General features: G+C 51.2%; 2 protein-coding genes and 1 non-coding gene across 4 annotated transcripts in view; 1 reads left to right on the top strand and 2 right to left on the bottom strand.

Moving 5' to 3' along the window:
- Positions 1–6,959, top strand: part of DNAJC5 (DnaJ heat shock protein family (Hsp40) member C5) — a 29,859-nt gene extending 22,900 nt beyond the window's left edge. For both annotated transcript variants that reach the window (XM_030288931.4, XM_072916900.1), the window contains one exon: positions 125–6,959. In XM_030288931.4, the coding sequence (XP_030144791.1) occupies positions 125–228 (104 nt within the window). In that variant the 3' untranslated portion in view covers positions 229–6,959. The remainder of the gene's footprint in view (positions 1–124) is intronic.
- Positions 6,960–8,568: 1,609 nt separating this feature from the next.
- LOC121470963 (uncharacterized) lies at positions 8,569–9,715 on the bottom strand. The gene is made up of 2 exons (XM_041720272.2): positions 9,584–9,715; positions 8,569–9,172 (listed from the first exon to the last, which is right to left on the bottom strand). Exon 2 carries the CDS (start codon positions 9,146–9,148, stop codon positions 8,756–8,758), a length of 393 nt encoding a protein of 130 aa, XP_041576206.1. The 5' UTR covers positions 9,149–9,172; positions 9,584–9,715; the 3' UTR covers positions 8,569–8,755.
- A 2,432-nt stretch (positions 9,716–12,147) lies between these two features.
- Positions 12,148–12,239, bottom strand: MIR1388 (microRNA mir-1388). The gene has a single exon (NR_049130.1). It is a non-coding gene; the product is annotated as a microRNA mir-1388 (primary transcript).
- Between the last annotated feature and the right edge of the window lie 4,886 nt (positions 12,240–17,125).

Raw genomic sequence — 17,125 nt, forward strand, 5'->3', positions numbered from 1 at the left:
ATATCATACTCCTAAAGGAGTGTAAAATGGTGTTATCAGAGGGTTGTAGGGAGATGTGCTTGCCAAAACATACAGTGCAGTATTTGTTCCTTGGTGTGCTAAGTCTTTTGTCTTCACTTTTCAGAGGCCTCAGATGCACCTATTGTGATACAGCCAGCATCAGCCACAGAGACAACCCAGCTCACAGCTGACTCTCACCCCAGCTACCACACCGATGGATTTAATTAAGTTAAGGAAACACTGTCATTAGAATGGATAAAAAAACAAAAATACATGGCCAACTCAACACTAGAATCATGAACATTAGAAGTAGAGAACGGGGAGGGGGAATAATTCTGCCACAGTAAGAGGGCAGCTTTCCAACCTGCCGAAAATATTTTGTAATCCCTTCAGCCTTTTGTCACCTTTCAGTGTCGTATCTCTACGATACGTGAAGTGCTGTAGCATGCAGTATTTAAAGCAGTTTAGCTACGGTCTTATTTGTTTCCTTTCTTTTGTTTTTTTTTCCTCCTGTTTTGTTTTGTTTTTTGTTTTTTTATAGCATGTATGGAGTTATGTTAAATGTCTGTGGTGTAACGTATTGAGTTGTCACAATATCAGTGCGATGGAGACATTCTGCATTTTAAGCAGCAGTACTGGCCTAAAAATGAGATTTTAAAAGTGTCACAGAAGCCACTGCTCTTCTGTACAGCTGAGCTGTTAAAGACCTTTAGAAGTTGAGGATTTTCATTTGAGTGCAACAAACCAATTCTTTCATTCCTCCTTCTATTCCTGTGTTATTATCTAAGCAAGTTTACAAAGCCAAGAACCAAAAAATGCCAGTCCTGCAGAGCTGGAGTCCTCTCTAATGCTGGTTTTCAGCTTAAATAAATCTACCTTGAAAAATAAAAAGGGAGAGTTGCCAATCTTTGAACAGTAAATTGAACAGCTCGTTGTGTATGAGGCGATCTCCAGTGACAATGGAACCAAAACCAACTGGGAATGGGCTCCTGTGGTGGTGGCAGTGGGATTTTAACTCCAAGCACAATTCTGTTTTGATTTGAGTTCAGTTGTTTTCCTGTAATGCTAAAGACCAAATAGTGCAGCTTTGTTTCTGAATGCATGAGAATCGTAAAGTGAAACTGGTTAACTGGCTCTCACTGAGCAAATGGTAAAATGCAGACAGTAGGCAACAGCAGAAATGTTTAAAAACAATTGATGTTTAAATTTTGTTCTAATAATTTGAAATTTTAATAGGCAAATGGGGTATTACATGTCTTTTTTTAAAGCTTTTATAATACACTAACCCTTTAATTTAATGAACATCTTTGGGGAGTACTTAAATGGGTTTTAAAGAACAAACCATCTTTCTTTGTGTTTATATTGTATAATTTGCACATTGTCTTGCATTTAGATTTGTTTACACCAGTGTTTCTCTTTTCTTTGGAACAACTATATGGAAACCACTGAAAGGTTTCCTGTACTATTTTGAAACCAAATCAAGTCTGAATTCTGTTCTAGAAACTGTGGTTTACTGAGGTTTAACTGTTAAAAAGGCATTTTAGGCAGCTGCTGAATTACTGGTGTGTTTTGTTGTCAGTAGTCCTGCTTTAGGTGATCCAGAGTCAGATCTAGAACAGCTCCAGAGAACCCACACTTGGCACTTTCAGTGGGTAATTATGGCCTCATTAATTTTAATCGTTACAGTTTTATATCACAATGCCTCTACTGTCCCTTGTTCCCCCATCCCCCTGATCTGTTCTCCCCTCTTTCTGTGGAGGGGCTGTTGGCACCTTCCCCCCGTGTCTGCTGCTCCCTCACCAGCAGTGAGTGCTTTGAAGGAGGGTAAAGATCCACTGGTCTGCATAAAGACTGCCAGGAAAGGACAGGGACCCAGAGAGCTATTCTGAATATATTTTCCTGCTGTCTTTGCATGAGCAGCATGAAATCTGCCATGAAACCATGTTAAACGTGCTGGGTAGGAGAACATGTTCTCCCCATGGTCTCAGTGCTCAGTGAGGAGTGTCTGCACACCCAGACTTTGCTGTGGCTGTTGGTACAAGGACATAATCACCTGCATGGGAGCTTGCTGCAGATCAGCATGATTTTAGTACCATATCCAGCCCCCAAAATTCCCCCAAAAATCTGTTACTTTTAATTAGTGGCTCAATTTCAGCAGCACACTCCTTAAGTAATTTCTTCTTTGCCCATAGTCCTTACAGACCTGAAATGTGGTGGTTTAGTGTAAAATACTTTTAAATTTTCCTGACTTGGATAACTTTGAGGACATTTGTGTATGATTTGGCTTGAGGTCCTTATTTAGTTAATGTCTTTCTTTGACCCCTTGGAACAAAAAGCCATTTTTAGGCTTAAACCCAGTATCATTTTGTCTATCCTTGTAGATTTTGCCTGAAGCCTGTTCTTGGTGTAGAATTGCACTCTGGAATATGGCAGGGGATGTGCAGGCTTTGTCCTCTCCACATTCACTGGTTACAATTGCCTGTACCTGCAAATTGTGTTCTTGGTACAAAAAAGAAAAAAAAAAAGGTACTTAGGTTTTTTGGCTTTGTAAATAAGTGTGGCTGAGCAGAGCAAGTCAGTGAATGAGGGAGGGGCTCTTCCCTGGGAGCTGTTTCATTCTTTGTCCCTGTGTTCATCTCAGTGGATAACACGGAGATGGTTGTTGGGTGTTGCTGTGCTGCAGAGCAGCTTTGTCCCCACTGCTGGGGGCTGGTTGTCACTGTTAATTTGGAATAATACTCTTATTTCTTAACCTCTCTGGGCTGCTTCCACAGAAGCAGAGAGGCTGGTGGGAAGTTGTGGCTCTGGGGATGGGTGTGACACACCTGGAGTCACTGCAGGCTCCTGACAGGGGAACTGAAGTGTGGGCAGCACGTGTGGACCAGAGGCAGAAGAGTTATCTGTGGGGAAAGATGACATCCAGGATAAGTTTGCAGTTTTAGATCTTTGCTTAACAAGGGATGAGTTTGGAGAGAGACTGCTTTCCTGTTGGTTCTGTCTGTGGGTGGTGTGTGAACAGGAAATGAGTCTGTTACATGCCAGAGTTATGTTAGATGCTCCAAGGGAAACCGTTCTGAGATCTCAGTTACAGGGAATGATGGGAAAACATAATTCTAGAGGAATATTTATGTTTTTTGAAGCTGTTTCAAGTTTGCCCATGTTACTGCCTAATCTCTGAGTTTAGGATCGTTGTGTATTAGTGAAGTTCTTCTTCAACTATGTAAGGAAGTGATTTAAACATTCCTTCTTTAAAGCCAAAACCATGTCATGACACATAGGTACATTAATGCCCACTTTTCCCCTCTTGGAGGGAAGGTGCAAGAGTACCCTGGGCTCTAACACAAGTTGCACTTCATAATGGCCAAGTAGAATCCTAGTAAATGCAAAGTTCTATTGGGAATAATGGTTTAAAATTTGACAGAGGAGCTCAGGATTTCTGAGCTTGGGTGAGGGGAGCTGCAGCATCTCAGTGCTGCAGCCTTACCTGGCTTAGTGCAGAATGTTTCCCTCCAAAATCAAACCTGACCGCTGTCCATTCTGTCCAGCGTGTTGCCAGAATTAAAACTTGAGCTTGGATTTTATTTATTTATTTGTTTCTTTAAAGTTGTATCATTTGTACAAGTTGCCTGAGTCCTCCATCCCAGTCGTTCGGCCGCCTCCATCCAGCTCCTCCAACCTCTCCAGCACTGATTTCCTCAGCACTTGTAGCTCCATTGGGGTGAATCCCATCTGGAGAGTTTGGTGTTCAGGATAGTGATTTATCCCTGTGTTGCATGGAGAGCCATTCCTACCTTGGGTGAGGAGGGAAAGCTGCTGCTGAGAGCGCTCAGGTGCCGGCTGTCCCTCCTGGCGCATGGAGCTGCTGGAAAAGGAGGTGCTGGATCTGTCCTGCCCATCCTCCCCAGGGATGGGAACATCCTAAACGCACTGTACTGAAGGGGCATTGCACCCCTTAAATGCCAGTCTCATTTTGTTAGTGATATTTGTAGGAAATTCTTAAATATTTATCTGTATATAAATTTATGTAAGACCTCAGTGGCATCCCATAGGGTGTCGGTTTTTGCTGGTCCCATGCAGTGGTGTTTTAGAGCCATGTTCCCTTTTTAGTCTTCTTTTTAGATTTGTAGTATTTAAAAACTGCTTTAGATATTAGCACTCCTAGTGTTCTTAAAGTGGGATCCTCTTGGAGGTTTGGAGGGGCAGAACTGAGGAGCAGGGCTTGGGCATGGCACAGAAACACCCAGTCCTGCAGCAGGGCTGTGGTCGGGGGAGTGCAGCTCTCCAAACCCTTCCTGTCAGCCTGTAAACACCTCACACAGGTGTAACCAGGGCAGGAGCATGACAAAAGCTATTCCTGTCCCATCTGTGAGGCAGTTTAGTGGTGTGGGGGGGACACCTGTGCACTCTGAGGGACTGTTCTAGGGCATTTGTACCGTGCACGCTCCTTGAGAGAGGCTCCTGCTTCTCTCAACTACTTTGTGCCCTTCCTCTGGTGCCCGTTGATCTTTTTGCCAAGTTCTGGATAATATAGGAAATTTATGCTGCAGGTTTTTTGTACCCAGTGCACCTGTATCTTGGCATCATGTTTAACAGGTCACTCTGGCAGGGTGGTCAGGGCAGTTTGCAGCCCCCACCTCGTGTCAGTAATTCCAAAAGGTGTTTAAATGCATTAATCTTGGAGCACTGAACCGTGACCCGCCCCAGTAATAGTTTATAGTGTCAGGTCGATATAAACTTCACATGCTTCAGCATCTGGTGCTGCTGCTCTGTATTCTAGTGGAGATCATCTAGTTTGTAGTGTCTCATTGCACCAACAGCTGCTTAAAATCTCTCAAAAGAATTGTAGCCAGTAGCTCACCAGGTGGCAGGAAATTTGTCAGTGTTCAGCTCCCACAAGATCCATGGTCCCCTCCACGAGCTGCCTTTGGAGGCTTTCTGGGACTGTCTGGGACTCAGCAAGACTGCAATTCCTGTGTTCTTCCAAGAAGACACTTCCTTTACGAGGAGAAGCCGCAGGAGGGAAGCTGGCTGTCTGATGTTTGCACAAGCCAAATGCCAGAAATCTGGAAGACGAACTTTCATTATGCCAATGGTACATGCACAATTCATTTTGGTGTTAAAAGGATAGATGCTGGGAATTTCTGGTGGTTATATATATATGTATGTATGTATATGTATAGAGGAAGTCTTATATAAACTGGCTGTTCATTCCCGAGTGCTGTTGTCTTCTCTGCTCCCTCTCCCAACCCTGTGGGTGTTCTCTTGCAGTCTGTGAGCAGTTAATTGTCAAACCATTCCAAAAATTTAACAATCTACTTGAATTCCATGAGGTGCCCCTTGTCCCAGCTCCTCTGGCTGGAGCAGAGCTCTGCCTGCTCCAGCTTTCCTTAGGATGAGAGAAGGGAGAGCTGGCAGAGGGCACAGAGGCAGCTCTGGAGTGACTGGACTTGTGCAGCTGGCACGTGGGGTGTTTAGATGTGGTTAATGTGCTCATCACTGAAGCTGTGATAGAACACATGGATTTGGGTTTTTTCCCTGGTTTTCACCACACTGGACTCCCTAGAGCAGGGCTGGGTGAGCTCACAGAGCAAGGTCCACCCCGTGCTGAGGGCGTGGGCTGCAGCATCAAGTGTGTGTATGTATGTATATATGCACATATGTATATATTTATACAACAGGTGTGCACCTTGGGTTTTTCTTTGGTGGTAAAAACAGGAGATTTGGCTCCAAGTAGTGCTCTGAACTCAGCCAGACAGGGGGAAGGTGTGAGTTTTGTGTGGCCACAAATGTGCTTCTTTGCTCTCAGCTGTAGGAAAACCCAAACCCGACCTGTGGGGTTGAGGGACTGGTGAGGACATGGTGAAGGAGCCTGTTGTATAAATAAATGGGTCCTAGGAGCAGGAGATGCTTCTCCTGCTCCCTGCACCCTGCTCGGGGAGTTCCCACGTGGGCAGCATGGGGTTTGCACGGCCAGGCGCTGTCCCTCCTCTTGCAGGTTGGTTCCATAAGGACCTGGAGTTCTGAAATTCCTGCACCTGATGCTGGCAGTGATCCAAGTGAAGGCACAATGGTTGTGGCTGATGCACATTTGAGTCCCACCATGTCCCCCTCTAGCCATGCTGGATAGAGTCACCACCGCCCTCTTCCTCAGGCTGTTCCTGCCAGGGGCTGTTCCTGCCACGCAGCACACCAGGGGTTGCTGCTTCACGGCAGAAATGGGGGAATATTGGGGAGATTTTTACTGCTGGCACCGCTGAAGTTCTGTTTGTGACCATCACGGTTGCTGAACTCCAAGTTTGCCAATCCCAAACACGCTGTTCCCGTGCTGGATGCTGAGCTGATCGCTGTCATTCCTTCCTCCCTCTCATCCCACCATTGCCTGCCTTGCTGGGGCGGGGTGTGGATGGGTCGGCTGGTGTCACCGCTGACATCCCAGGCGGTTTATGTTCATTTTGCATGTGAGCAAGGCCCTGAACTGTGTAATTCCTCATGGGGTTTGGTTTCCTGGCCCCTTTTTGAGCCAGAGGGAGCTGAGGATGCCAGGAGACATGTGCCTGCATTTGCACTGCACTTCAACTTGGGCGGGGGTGGGGGATAGAGAGAGCCCATCTTTAAAAAAGAAAAAAAATAGTAAAAAAAACCCCAAACCAAACCCACCACAATCGAGTATAAATGCATCTGAGAAGCAATTATAATATAGACATATATCTATTTTGTTATGTTACTAAAGGACCATACTTTGAGTTGTCTGTAAGTAGACGTGGCTGTCTGAACTTCGTGGATTGTAACACTCGATACTACTGAGCTCCTGTACATACCCGCGGTGATGGCAGAAGGAATTATTTTCTGTTTTAGCATGGTACTTTGTGTCTTGTATGTCCAAATATAAACTAAAATAAAGATTGCTAAGTTATCGGAAACCACTGTTGTAAAATAAATGTTTTCAATGCAGAAATGCCCATCGGATTTTTCTTTCTTTATTTGCACGCTGGAACTCCGCACAAGAGAGAGGGACTGTGGGACAGGGTGAGGCTGGCTGGGAAGTGGGAGAGGTCACCCATCCCTGGGGTGAGCACTGGGTGCTGGGTCCCTGGGGCAGGAACTGCAGCCACTCCCCTGTACCCCTCCTGCACCCACTGAGGGGTCTGGGCTGGTTTTGAGCCTGAAAGTCCAAAGATCTTTATGGGATGCTGGACTTTGGGGTGTAAATGCGGGTTAGAGTTGTTGGTGAGGTGGGGATTGTATGCAGGGCTGAGGGAGGCAACAGGGGCTGTCTCTGCTGTAAAAATACCCTTTTCTGGAGAAACTCAGGTTATTGACACTGGGTTTGCTCCTGGTGTTGCTGGTAGAGAGAACAAAGATGAGTGGAAGATGTTCTGAAGGAGCTGTGAGACTGATCCAAGCCAAGGTGGGGACTAAGGCAGCAGAAATCTGTCCTGCCCCCAAGCCTGTGGTGACTGTGGGGCTATCCCTGCTGCAGTGCCACCAGCGGCTGTTCTGACCCTGGCACTGTTCATTTTGGAAAGGTGAGTTCTGTATTTGATGGAGGTGAGCATAAAATTGTGTTTTAACTTGGGGTTGTCAGGTTGGACAGGGCTTTAAACAAACTGATCTAAAGGGAGGTGTCCCTGCCTGTGGCCCATGTTGCTCTGGCAGCACCAAAAGCTTCTGGAGCCAGGCAGCCCCTCTGGAGAGGCAGGAGTGAGGTGCAGGGTCAGGCCAGGTTGGGTTCAAAGCTGAGACCAAGCTGCTCAACTCGGGCACCTGCTCCTCACCACTTCCCTGCACTCCTGTTTTGGCATGGTCTGATCTTTACCGTGATTTCTGTCCCAACCCTACAAGTCTCTGCTCCCTCACTGTCCCCTCTCTGATGTCCCCAGGGTGCAAGAGGTCCTGTCCAGCCCTGTGCCCACCCCAGTCAACCACCAAAGGCTGGAATGGCTGAGCTGGCCTGGGAAAAGGATATTGACCCTTTCTCTGGTCTGCAGAGCACAGGGTCCTGGCACAACTTTCTTCCTCCCACAACTGTCAGTGCCTGGGAGCCTTCCCAAACCCGGTTCAGCCCCATCAAGCCTGGCAATGGACTGTGCACAGCTCGGGGTGGGAATGGCCGCTCCAAGCTCAAGGCTGTGACGGCAGGAGGGGGATTGAGCTGAGGGGGGGCTCCATGCCACAGGGAGGACACAGCCTGGGGAAGGGGGGGCCTCTGGGTGGGGCTGCAGTGCTCTTGCTGCCAATGTTTTACACAGATGCTCATCTCCCTCCAAGAACCGCCAAGCTCAGGTGTCACTAAACCTTGTCCCAAATCCCCAGCTGTGACACAGAAAGGTGCAGATTTGCAGCAAAGTGGGAAGCAGCAGCTTTTGGAGCCATTCACAGGGGTACTGGAGAAGCCCTTTGGGTCTCAGGGTGCAGCTTCCAGCCGGGGTGGCACTACCTGCGTCACTCAGACCTCTTTATGCAGATGGGGTTTTTTTCACCCAAGGAAGCATCTGGGATTGCTCTGGTATTTTGGGGCGACCTCCACAGGTTTATGACAGTGGAGAAGCATAAGAGCAGAGCAGCAGGGCAGGTACGACTGTGACTTTAATGCACAACAGTGACACGCGGGACGCAGTGACACGAACACTGCCGGGCAAGGTGGGGAATCCCTGGGCACAGCTGCAGCCCACAGCATCCTCCCGTTCTCCGCTCTGCCGTGGTGTCTTGTTACGGGGTCGGTCTCCTTCAATCCCCCGCCTCCAACGACCCTCCCTCATTTCCCTATACTCTGCAGCAAGAGCTTATTGCTGAGCGCCTTCTGGGCCAGTCTCTCCTCCCGGGACATCTCCAGGAACTCGCGCAGGAGGTGGAAGGTGAGATCCAACGAGTTGGGTTTTCCGTCTCGCCTCCTGCCGGTTTGCAGCGCCCGCCGGGCTCGGGGGGCCGGGCCGAGCTCTGCCCCGTGGAACAGGCACAGTCTTTGGGGCAGGGGATCGGTGGCGGGGACCGGAGGTCTCGGGGCTCCCATCCAGGGCTCCCAGGTGAGTTGCGGGGCCAGGGTCAGCCTGCGGGACGGACCCCGGGGCCACTGCAGCGGGGAGCAGGTCTCCGAGGGCAGGAAGAGCAGGACGAGGACGGAGGCAGCTGAAATCATCCTGACCCGCATCGCAGCCACTTCGGGGCCAGAAGCCTGTAAGAGCAGCCCCCCCCAACCCGGACCCCCACATCCCCCCCGCTGCGGTCAGGGGTCATTCGAGGGGCTTCACCCCGTTGGGGACCCCCTCCCCAGGGATGAAATTCCCTGGGGATGAAGCCCTCTGGGACGAGACCCCCACCCCCACCAATGGGAATCCCACCCCCCGTCCCTCGGACAGGACCCTTCTGGGGATGGGACCCCCGCGGGCTGGGATCCCCCACCCGCGGACGCGACACCCGTTCTCCTGGGATGGGGCATGAGACACCCTCCGCAGCCGGGACGGGACCCTCCGCGAGGGGACAACCCCACCCTCCCCTGGCATAGGACCTTCCTCTCCCCGTGTCCCCCCGGGCTCGGGATCCCCCTGCTTGCGGCGGGGCTCCGGGGGTGCCGGTGTTCTCTCACCGCTCTCCGCGCTCCGCTCGCTCCGCTCCCGCGCAGGACGCGCCGCTCCGCGCCCCGCGCTTTATAGGGGCGGGGGAGCCACGTGATGGGAGCGGGGCCGGGATCTGTCCGCGGTGCTGAACGGGGGGAGAACCGGGGGGAGAACCGGGGGACACCGGCCGGGGGGCACGGGGGGTGGGTGTGACCCTCTGAGGGGCAGAGGCTGGGAGGGGGACACAGCGGCTGCATGGGCATGTGAGTCCGGGGGTGCGTGGGGTGAGGGAGCGATTTGGGGAGCGTGGGGCGTGCAGGGCACAAAGGTGTTGAGGGGCGTTTCTCGGTGTGGGGGTTGGAGAGGTGAAGGGGAGCTGGGGGTGGGAGGGTGTGAGGTGAGTGTGAGCTCATGAGTGTGCACGACAGACCCTCAGGGTGTGCCGGGGTGCCTGGGGTGCAGCGGGACCCGCCAGGCAAACCCCACACTGCCACATCGCTCGGGTGGTGCTCCTGGCACCTGGGCCCTGGCACCCGCATGGAGCCCCCCGATCCTCTCGGGGTCAGATGTGCCCATGGCAGAAGGGCACACCGGGCACACGCGTGTGTGCGGGCTCGGCCCCGAGCTCTGCAGCGTTTCACGTCGCAGGGAAAGTTTTCCCGATGGCTCCTTCGGCAGATGTTCGGTGGAGGCAGCCCCGGCTGCTTCCCGGCTCCTCCCAGCGATCCCTGTGCTGCTATCACACAGATGAAAACTTCGCTGCAGAAGCAAAAGGCGCTTCTGGAGCACAATTTGACAAAGCACTAAGGCGTGTTCTTCTCCTGGCCCGATCCTAGCACAGACACACCCCTGGGGGCGCATTCCGGGATCCACGGGCGAGGCTCACTTGCCTTTCACTGCCTCCCTGCTGGAGCCTCCATTGCCAGCCCCTCAGAGCTCAGCAATTACTTCCTTCACCTTGCAGAAGCGCTGCTGTCTCTAAAATTAAAATTCCCCCTTGAGGAACAAACTTAAGAGAAGAGGAGAAAGCAAACCAGCCCACTTTAGGTAGAACTTGGCTGAATGGCAAGAACTCCTCCCATCCTCCTTCATGGCAAGAGCCCCATGAAAAACAAGGGCTCTGCAGAGTTCTGAGGGTCACTGGAAAGGGCTCAAGAGGTCTGTGGGGGTGGCAAGCCGGGGGTCCCTAACCCCCCCAGCTGCAGAATAACTCCCAGCAGCAGCAGAGCAAGCACTGGGTGGGCAGGAAAGGGGAGCAGCTGCCTCCTGCTGGCTTTGTGAGCTTTTAAAGTCCTTGTCTTCGCTGAATCATCGAGATCCTCTCTCCTTTCCAGTGCTTCACCCGAGGCTGCTTTTCTCCCTATCCCCCATGCCTGACCCCGTGCTGTCCCCTACCCTGAGCCTGGAGCACTGCCAGGAGTGCTGCCTGCAGCTCCCAGGGCATCCCCACACCTGCTGGGGGCTCAGGGCAAATGAGACCCCAAAATCCCATGGGCAGATGAAAGCAGCTCCAGCAGTGGCTGGATCCCTGCACGGGGAATGGAGCTGCCTCTCCTGTGCTGCCTGGCTGCTCATGGGGGCTCCCAGCATGGTTTTACATCTTCTGGAAGTCGTGCTAGCACTTGGCGGGTCCAGAGCGTCCAGCTCAGCAATTTTGGCTCCTCCCCTGCATGTGGGGCTGGGCTGTCTCTGAAAAACTCTTTCTACCCCATCTCCTGGGGCTGCTCTGCAGAAGCAGCACTTGGAGGGGCCAGGGGCTGCGGCACGGAGAGACACAGCAGGAGGGGCCGGTGCCCAGAGCATCACTCAGGGGGCTTTGGGGGCCACCTTGTCTCAGAAGAGAGAGACCATGGCTCTGGGCAGAGATTTCTGCTCCTGCTCTGCCCCCATGGCCTGCACTGTGGCTGGTAACCTTTTAGAGAGTTTATCTTTAGGATTAGTCATTTAATTGTTGGAAAGACAGTGATTCTGACAAGCGTATCTTGGACTTGTGTTTTATTTAGGAAGCTCAACTTGAAAAATTAAAAATACCCTTTTTGTCCCCTGCTCCCTTTATAAATTACTGACAAATCCAGCACTGATGGGCCCTGTGCACCGCCTGGGGATTCATTATCGTCACTTTTAGGGCTGTCACTCCCTCCTCCTCTAGTCAGGAATGTGAGGAGCGAAGTGTTAATGATGCTTTCAGGGATGCCAAACTCACCCCTGGGCTGCGCTCGCTGCACACAGAGGCACAGATCCGGGTGGGAGTGGGAGAGGTTCCTAATTAGGTGCTTTTGATGCTCGGAGCCTCCTGTCACACGAGCAGCAGCTGCTGCAGCAGCACCGGCCCTGGCAGCACAGCCCTGAGCTGTGGCCGAGCTTCCAGCAGCTTCTCCTGAGGAACAGGTGGGATTTGCCGGCCACTGTCCTCCCTTTGCCCCCTGGGGCTGACACCCACTTAGGTCCTTGCCCATCCTCACAAACAGCCGTGCCAGAAGCGAGAAGAAGAAGTGCAGAAGAAGCTCTGGTGTCCCCCTGCTCCTGCTGTGTTTCTCCATGTGCTGGGTGGAGGTGGCAGCCGTGGGGCTGGTGCTGCCCGTCCCGCTCTGGAGAAGGCATCTCATGGGCTGACGAACCTGAGATTGACCTTGATGTTTCACCATTCTCAGGTTAGACAGTCCTCGAGGTGCCCCTCACTGGGGCAGCTGCCAAACCCCCTGCCATGTGCCTTGTGCCTCACACCGTGGACTTGCCCAGATCTCCCAACCTTTGAAGAATTTGGAGGAGACAAAAAAGAAGCAGGGCCTTACCTCTGTTTTTATGGTGGAGTTGTCTGTGGGACCCACCCAAACCTCCTCATATTGCCTTGCATGCTCCCAGGGAATCAAAGAATCACAGAACCATTTGGGTTGGAAAAGCCCTCTGAGATCACCAAGCCCAACCATTCCCTCAGCATGGCCAAAAACATCACTAAACAATATCCCCAAGTGCCACATCCACACTTCTTTTAAATCCCTTCAGGGATGGCAACCCCAGTACTGTGCAGCCTGCTCCAGTGCTGGATAACTCTTCTGGTGAAGAGGTTTTCCCTAATATCCAACATAAACCCTTCCCAGGTGCAATTGGAGGCTGTTTCCTCTCATCCCGTCACTTCTTACTTGGGAGAAGAGACGACCCCACCCAGCTGAACCTTCCTTTCAGGGAGCTGAAGGAAAAACGAATTAAAAGCTTATCAATCAAAATGAATGAACTCAGTACAAAATTGAAAAGGAAGTGTTTTCCCACTGTTTTCCCACTGACAAGCTCCATGCAAGAAGTGAGTGAGCCTGGAAAGCTGTGAAAGGAATCTGTGGTCTGTTTTCAGTCCCTTTCTGGATTTTTTACTTTGGGTCCAAACACCCTCCCACTGCTGTGGTGGGGACTGAGCCAGATGCAGCTCTGAGTACTCCACACACAGCCGAGACTATTCAATAGAGGAGCTCTGGATTTCCTTCAGAGAAAAGGAAGAAAAATCTTTCTGACAGGAGCAAGGGAATTGTGGATCCACTGCCCAGCTTTACCTTCTCCAATACCTCCACTGGAAATATGAGCAGCTTTGGGGGATTTTATCGTTTGTACTATGGGTTTGCAAAGATGAAAAAGAAGAGGCAAAAGCCAATTAGAATTAGTTTTTTCCCGGCAAGGTGAATTTTAGTAAGCTTGTTACAGAGAGTAAAGTATGGCAGAATCCTCTCAATTGGCCCCAGGAAGAACAGTGGAAAATACTTCTAGAAATAATCAGGAATCATTTGCAGAAGGAAGAAAAAGAGGGCGCAGGGCAGTGCCTGCCTTACCTGTGAACCCAGGAGCGGGTCCCCTGCACCGCTGCCAGCCCTGGCCCCTCTGGCCTGCTCTCCTCCCCCTGCCACCCCCATGCTGCCTTTTATAGCCTTTCTTGTCCCCTGGCTGAGCTGAGCGGGGCCACAGCGAGCTGCCACACTCTCTGCTGGCTTCCTGTTTGCTCATCGAGCGCTGCGGTAAAATTTCCATTACACGCTGGACAGGCAGGGTGGCAGAGAGAGGTGAGGCAAAAAATGGAACCCCAACACGTATTTGTGTTTTAGTGGTTCTCTCAACTCTTTTGAAAATGAGAAAGTGCTGTTAGATGGAGACAGAGGTGAGAAAGGGTGTCCTGGCAGCGTGAGAACTGAAGGCCATCCTGCAGTCTCGGTCTGGCTGCTCTGGGCTCCCCCTCCCTGTCCCCAAGGGGATAGAGAAGTCCTGCTCCTCACTTCAGCAAGAAGATCTTCCTTCCCACACCCTAACCCAAAAAAGTGTTTCCCAAATGCTGCCTCACTGAATGGAGTCACGAGACAAAGCTCTGTCCTGCTCGGATCAGAGATTGTGGCGTTGTCTGCAACTCCCTTCACTCTATCTCAGCCAGCAGATCCTCTAGTGATGCATTACCCAGAGAAGATCTGGAGGAGAGCAATTTATTTCAATCTTTTATTTATCCTCATTGTGTGCAGAAGAATGATTTTGCCTGCAAAATAGAGGAGGGCAAAGGGAAAGGAGGAATACTGCCTGCCATGAAAATATGGAGCCTATCAAAGGATCCAGGCTCATCTGGATCAGTGTCTCCTGTTCAGGAGGGGAAAGACTCCATGGCTGGAACAAGATGAGCTTTAAAGTCCCTTCCAGCTCCTTGTGAAATTCTATGATTCAACAAACCTAAACTGAAAATTCACTGCAATGAGCAGGGACAATTTCTACTGTCCCAGGTTCCTCCAAGCCACGCCCAACCTGGCCATGAACGCTTCCAGCTATGGGGCAGCCACAGCTTCTCTGGGCAACCTGTGCCAGGGCCTTGCCACCATGACAAGGAAGAATTTCTTCCTAATGTCCGGTCTAACCCTGCCCTCTGTCAGTTTGGAGCCATTCTCACTTGTTCTGTCATCTCACGTCCTTGTTCAAAGGCACTGAGGTCAATTAAAGCCTTTTAAGTATCTTTGTTTCTGAATGCCTCTGTGGTGGGTGAGCTTGGCCAAGGATCACTCTAAGCAGCAGATGGTTTAGATGAGTTTGATTTAAGGTGCTGCTGAAAATGTTTCCAGTGGCACCAGCTAAACACCCTCATGTGTGGCCTGTCGGATATATCGGCTGATAGCTGTGCACAACACTGCTCTTTCAACAGCTTCAAAATACCCCATTTTCCACCACCATTTCGATATTGACTTCTGAAAACCGCCTCTGCTAACGGAGCAGAGCGTTTGGTGCCAGCTCTGACAAATCTTCTTGTTTATAATACACAGAAATTCAGCATTTTTTTAACAATTGGCCAAGATTGTGCCCTGCAGAGCCATGGGCTGGACATGCCAGGTCTTGAAGGTCTGGAGAGCTGTGACACTGCTCATCCAGACCTGGGTCTGGGAGGTGGCCTTTAGGCACAGCCCACTCCTGCAATGAATTGCCAAGTTCTCAGATGAGTACTGGGGCCAGCACACAGGTTTCAGCCCACAAGATCTGTATCTTTCTGTACAAATAGGAATCATCAGGTAACAAGCTTAAAAGAAAATTGAATTTGTCTTCTGACCCATTGTTCCCCTGGCTCCCTTCCAGCCCCTAGAAACCCACAAGAGGGGCAGCCCCCAGCACTGGAGCTCTGTGTGCCATTACCTCAGACAAGGAGAGATTTCATCTATTTCAGAGAAAACCGAGCCCATCTGCTGCAGAAAGAGAAAACACAACCCAAAAGTCCTCATCTCAGGTGTTCCCGCCTTGCAACGACTGTGGTTGCTCTTTGATGGTCAAGCAGACATTGTTCTCCTTTTTTCTGTTGGCTTTTTTGTTCTGTTGGCTTTTTTTTTTTTTTTTTAACCGCTCAGGATCTATTCTTAGTGACGAAGGGATGGTGCTCAAGAGGCTCTGCCATGGGTCACGTCAGCGTGGGTTTGGGTCAATCTGGATGCCAGGCACGAAGTGAAATACAGCTGGGCCTGGTGGTCCTGCCATGGGCAGTGGGACCCCGAAGATGGTGGGGGGCTCCAGGTGCTGCTGAGAGCAGGAGTCTCACACAGGGGGTTTGAGATTCTATTGATGGCAGGAGGATGAAGGCACTGCCAGAAGTGGGGCTCCTGTCATGGGAGGTGGAACCCCAGTAATAGCAGGGAGCTGCAGCTGAGCCCACAGGCACCTTGTGATAACGATAAATCAAATACTCTTTTTTTTTTTTTTTTTTTTTTTGTCTGATTTAATGAGACACCTGTAAGTGTGGTTTGCAATGAGAAAAAAAGGGTTTTTTTCTTTTTCAGCCCTTTTCTCCAGTGTCTCCATGTCATGGAGGAAGCATCAGGGAGTGTCGCCATGTGCCACACGCTCCTGGCTGGGCTGTCCAACAGCAGGTGGGAGCTGGAGCAGAGCCTGTCCTAGTCAGGGTCTGCACAGCGTTGGGCTCAGCCATGCTCAAAACCCACCACTTTTGTCCTTTCTTCAGCTCAAAAACATGGCGTGACCCTGGCGGGATGGTTTGGACTGCTGAAGAGACCTGCTGCATCCCCCACTCTGCTGCAATGAAGCCTCGTGGCTGGGACTGCTCAGAAAGCCTTAGAGAGATATTTTGGCAAGAAAAGAGTGGTTTTTGTTGTGTTCCACCACCCCAGCCCGTGGCCAGCATGGCCTCAGAGGCTGCGGCTGGGGGGGCAGTGAGGCACAGGCAGAGGGGAGGGAGGGAGGGAGCCGCCTGCCGCCCACGCAGTGTTTCCGACGTGGCATTTGCTACCAGCAGTTTGTCACACACAAAACAAATTCTGTCTCGTAGCCCTGAGACTAAATTCGGTCTGATAGCGCTGGTCATGGCGGTGTGAGGGAGAGGAGCGTGGCGGGAGGACAGGGAGCGCGAGGGAGCCAAGATGGCGCCGTGGCGTGAGGGCAATGGCGGCAGCGGGGGCGGGCGCCACCAGAAACGGCGTGCGAGGATGAATCAGCCATGGTTGCCCCAAGCAGGTGCAGCATGAGAGGAGAGAGGATGGCTCCATATAGTCCAGTGGTAGGAGCAGCCCCCAGGGTGGGAAGGGAGGTGATGGCTCCATGTTTGCCAGTGGCAGAAGCAGTTGCCCGGTGGGAGCTGCTGGCATGGGCACAGGGCTGGTTTGCTGAAGCAAAATAATCACAGAAGCATTGAACGTGCTGAATTGATCCATAGAATATGCTGAAGGGACCCATCAGGATCATTGGGTCTAACTCCTGGCCATGCACAGGACACAAAATCCCACCATGTGCCCAAGAGCCTTATCCAAACCCTTCTCGAATTCAGACAGACTGGGTTGTCCAGATCTGAGTAAAAATGCGGCTCTACTGGGGAAAGTGTATATCTGAGGCAAAAGAGGGATCTGCTAAGGAAAAATGGTGACTCCACCACCGCCCTGGGCTGCCTGTTCCAATGTCTGGGCATCCTTTCAGTGAAGAAATTTTCGCTAATATGTATTCTAAACCTCTCCTGGCACAATTGTTTCCTCTTGTCCTGTTGTATGTTACCTGAAGGCAGACACCAGCAATGCTGGGGGAGAGGAGGTGCTTTGCCCCCCAGAGTAAGTGACATGCAGCTATCTCAT

This window comes from Taeniopygia guttata, chromosome 20 (assembly GCF_048771995.1).
Source record: "Taeniopygia guttata chromosome 20, bTaeGut7.mat, whole genome shotgun sequence".
Classification (NCBI taxonomy): domain Eukaryota; kingdom Metazoa; phylum Chordata; class Aves; order Passeriformes; family Estrildidae; genus Taeniopygia; species Taeniopygia guttata.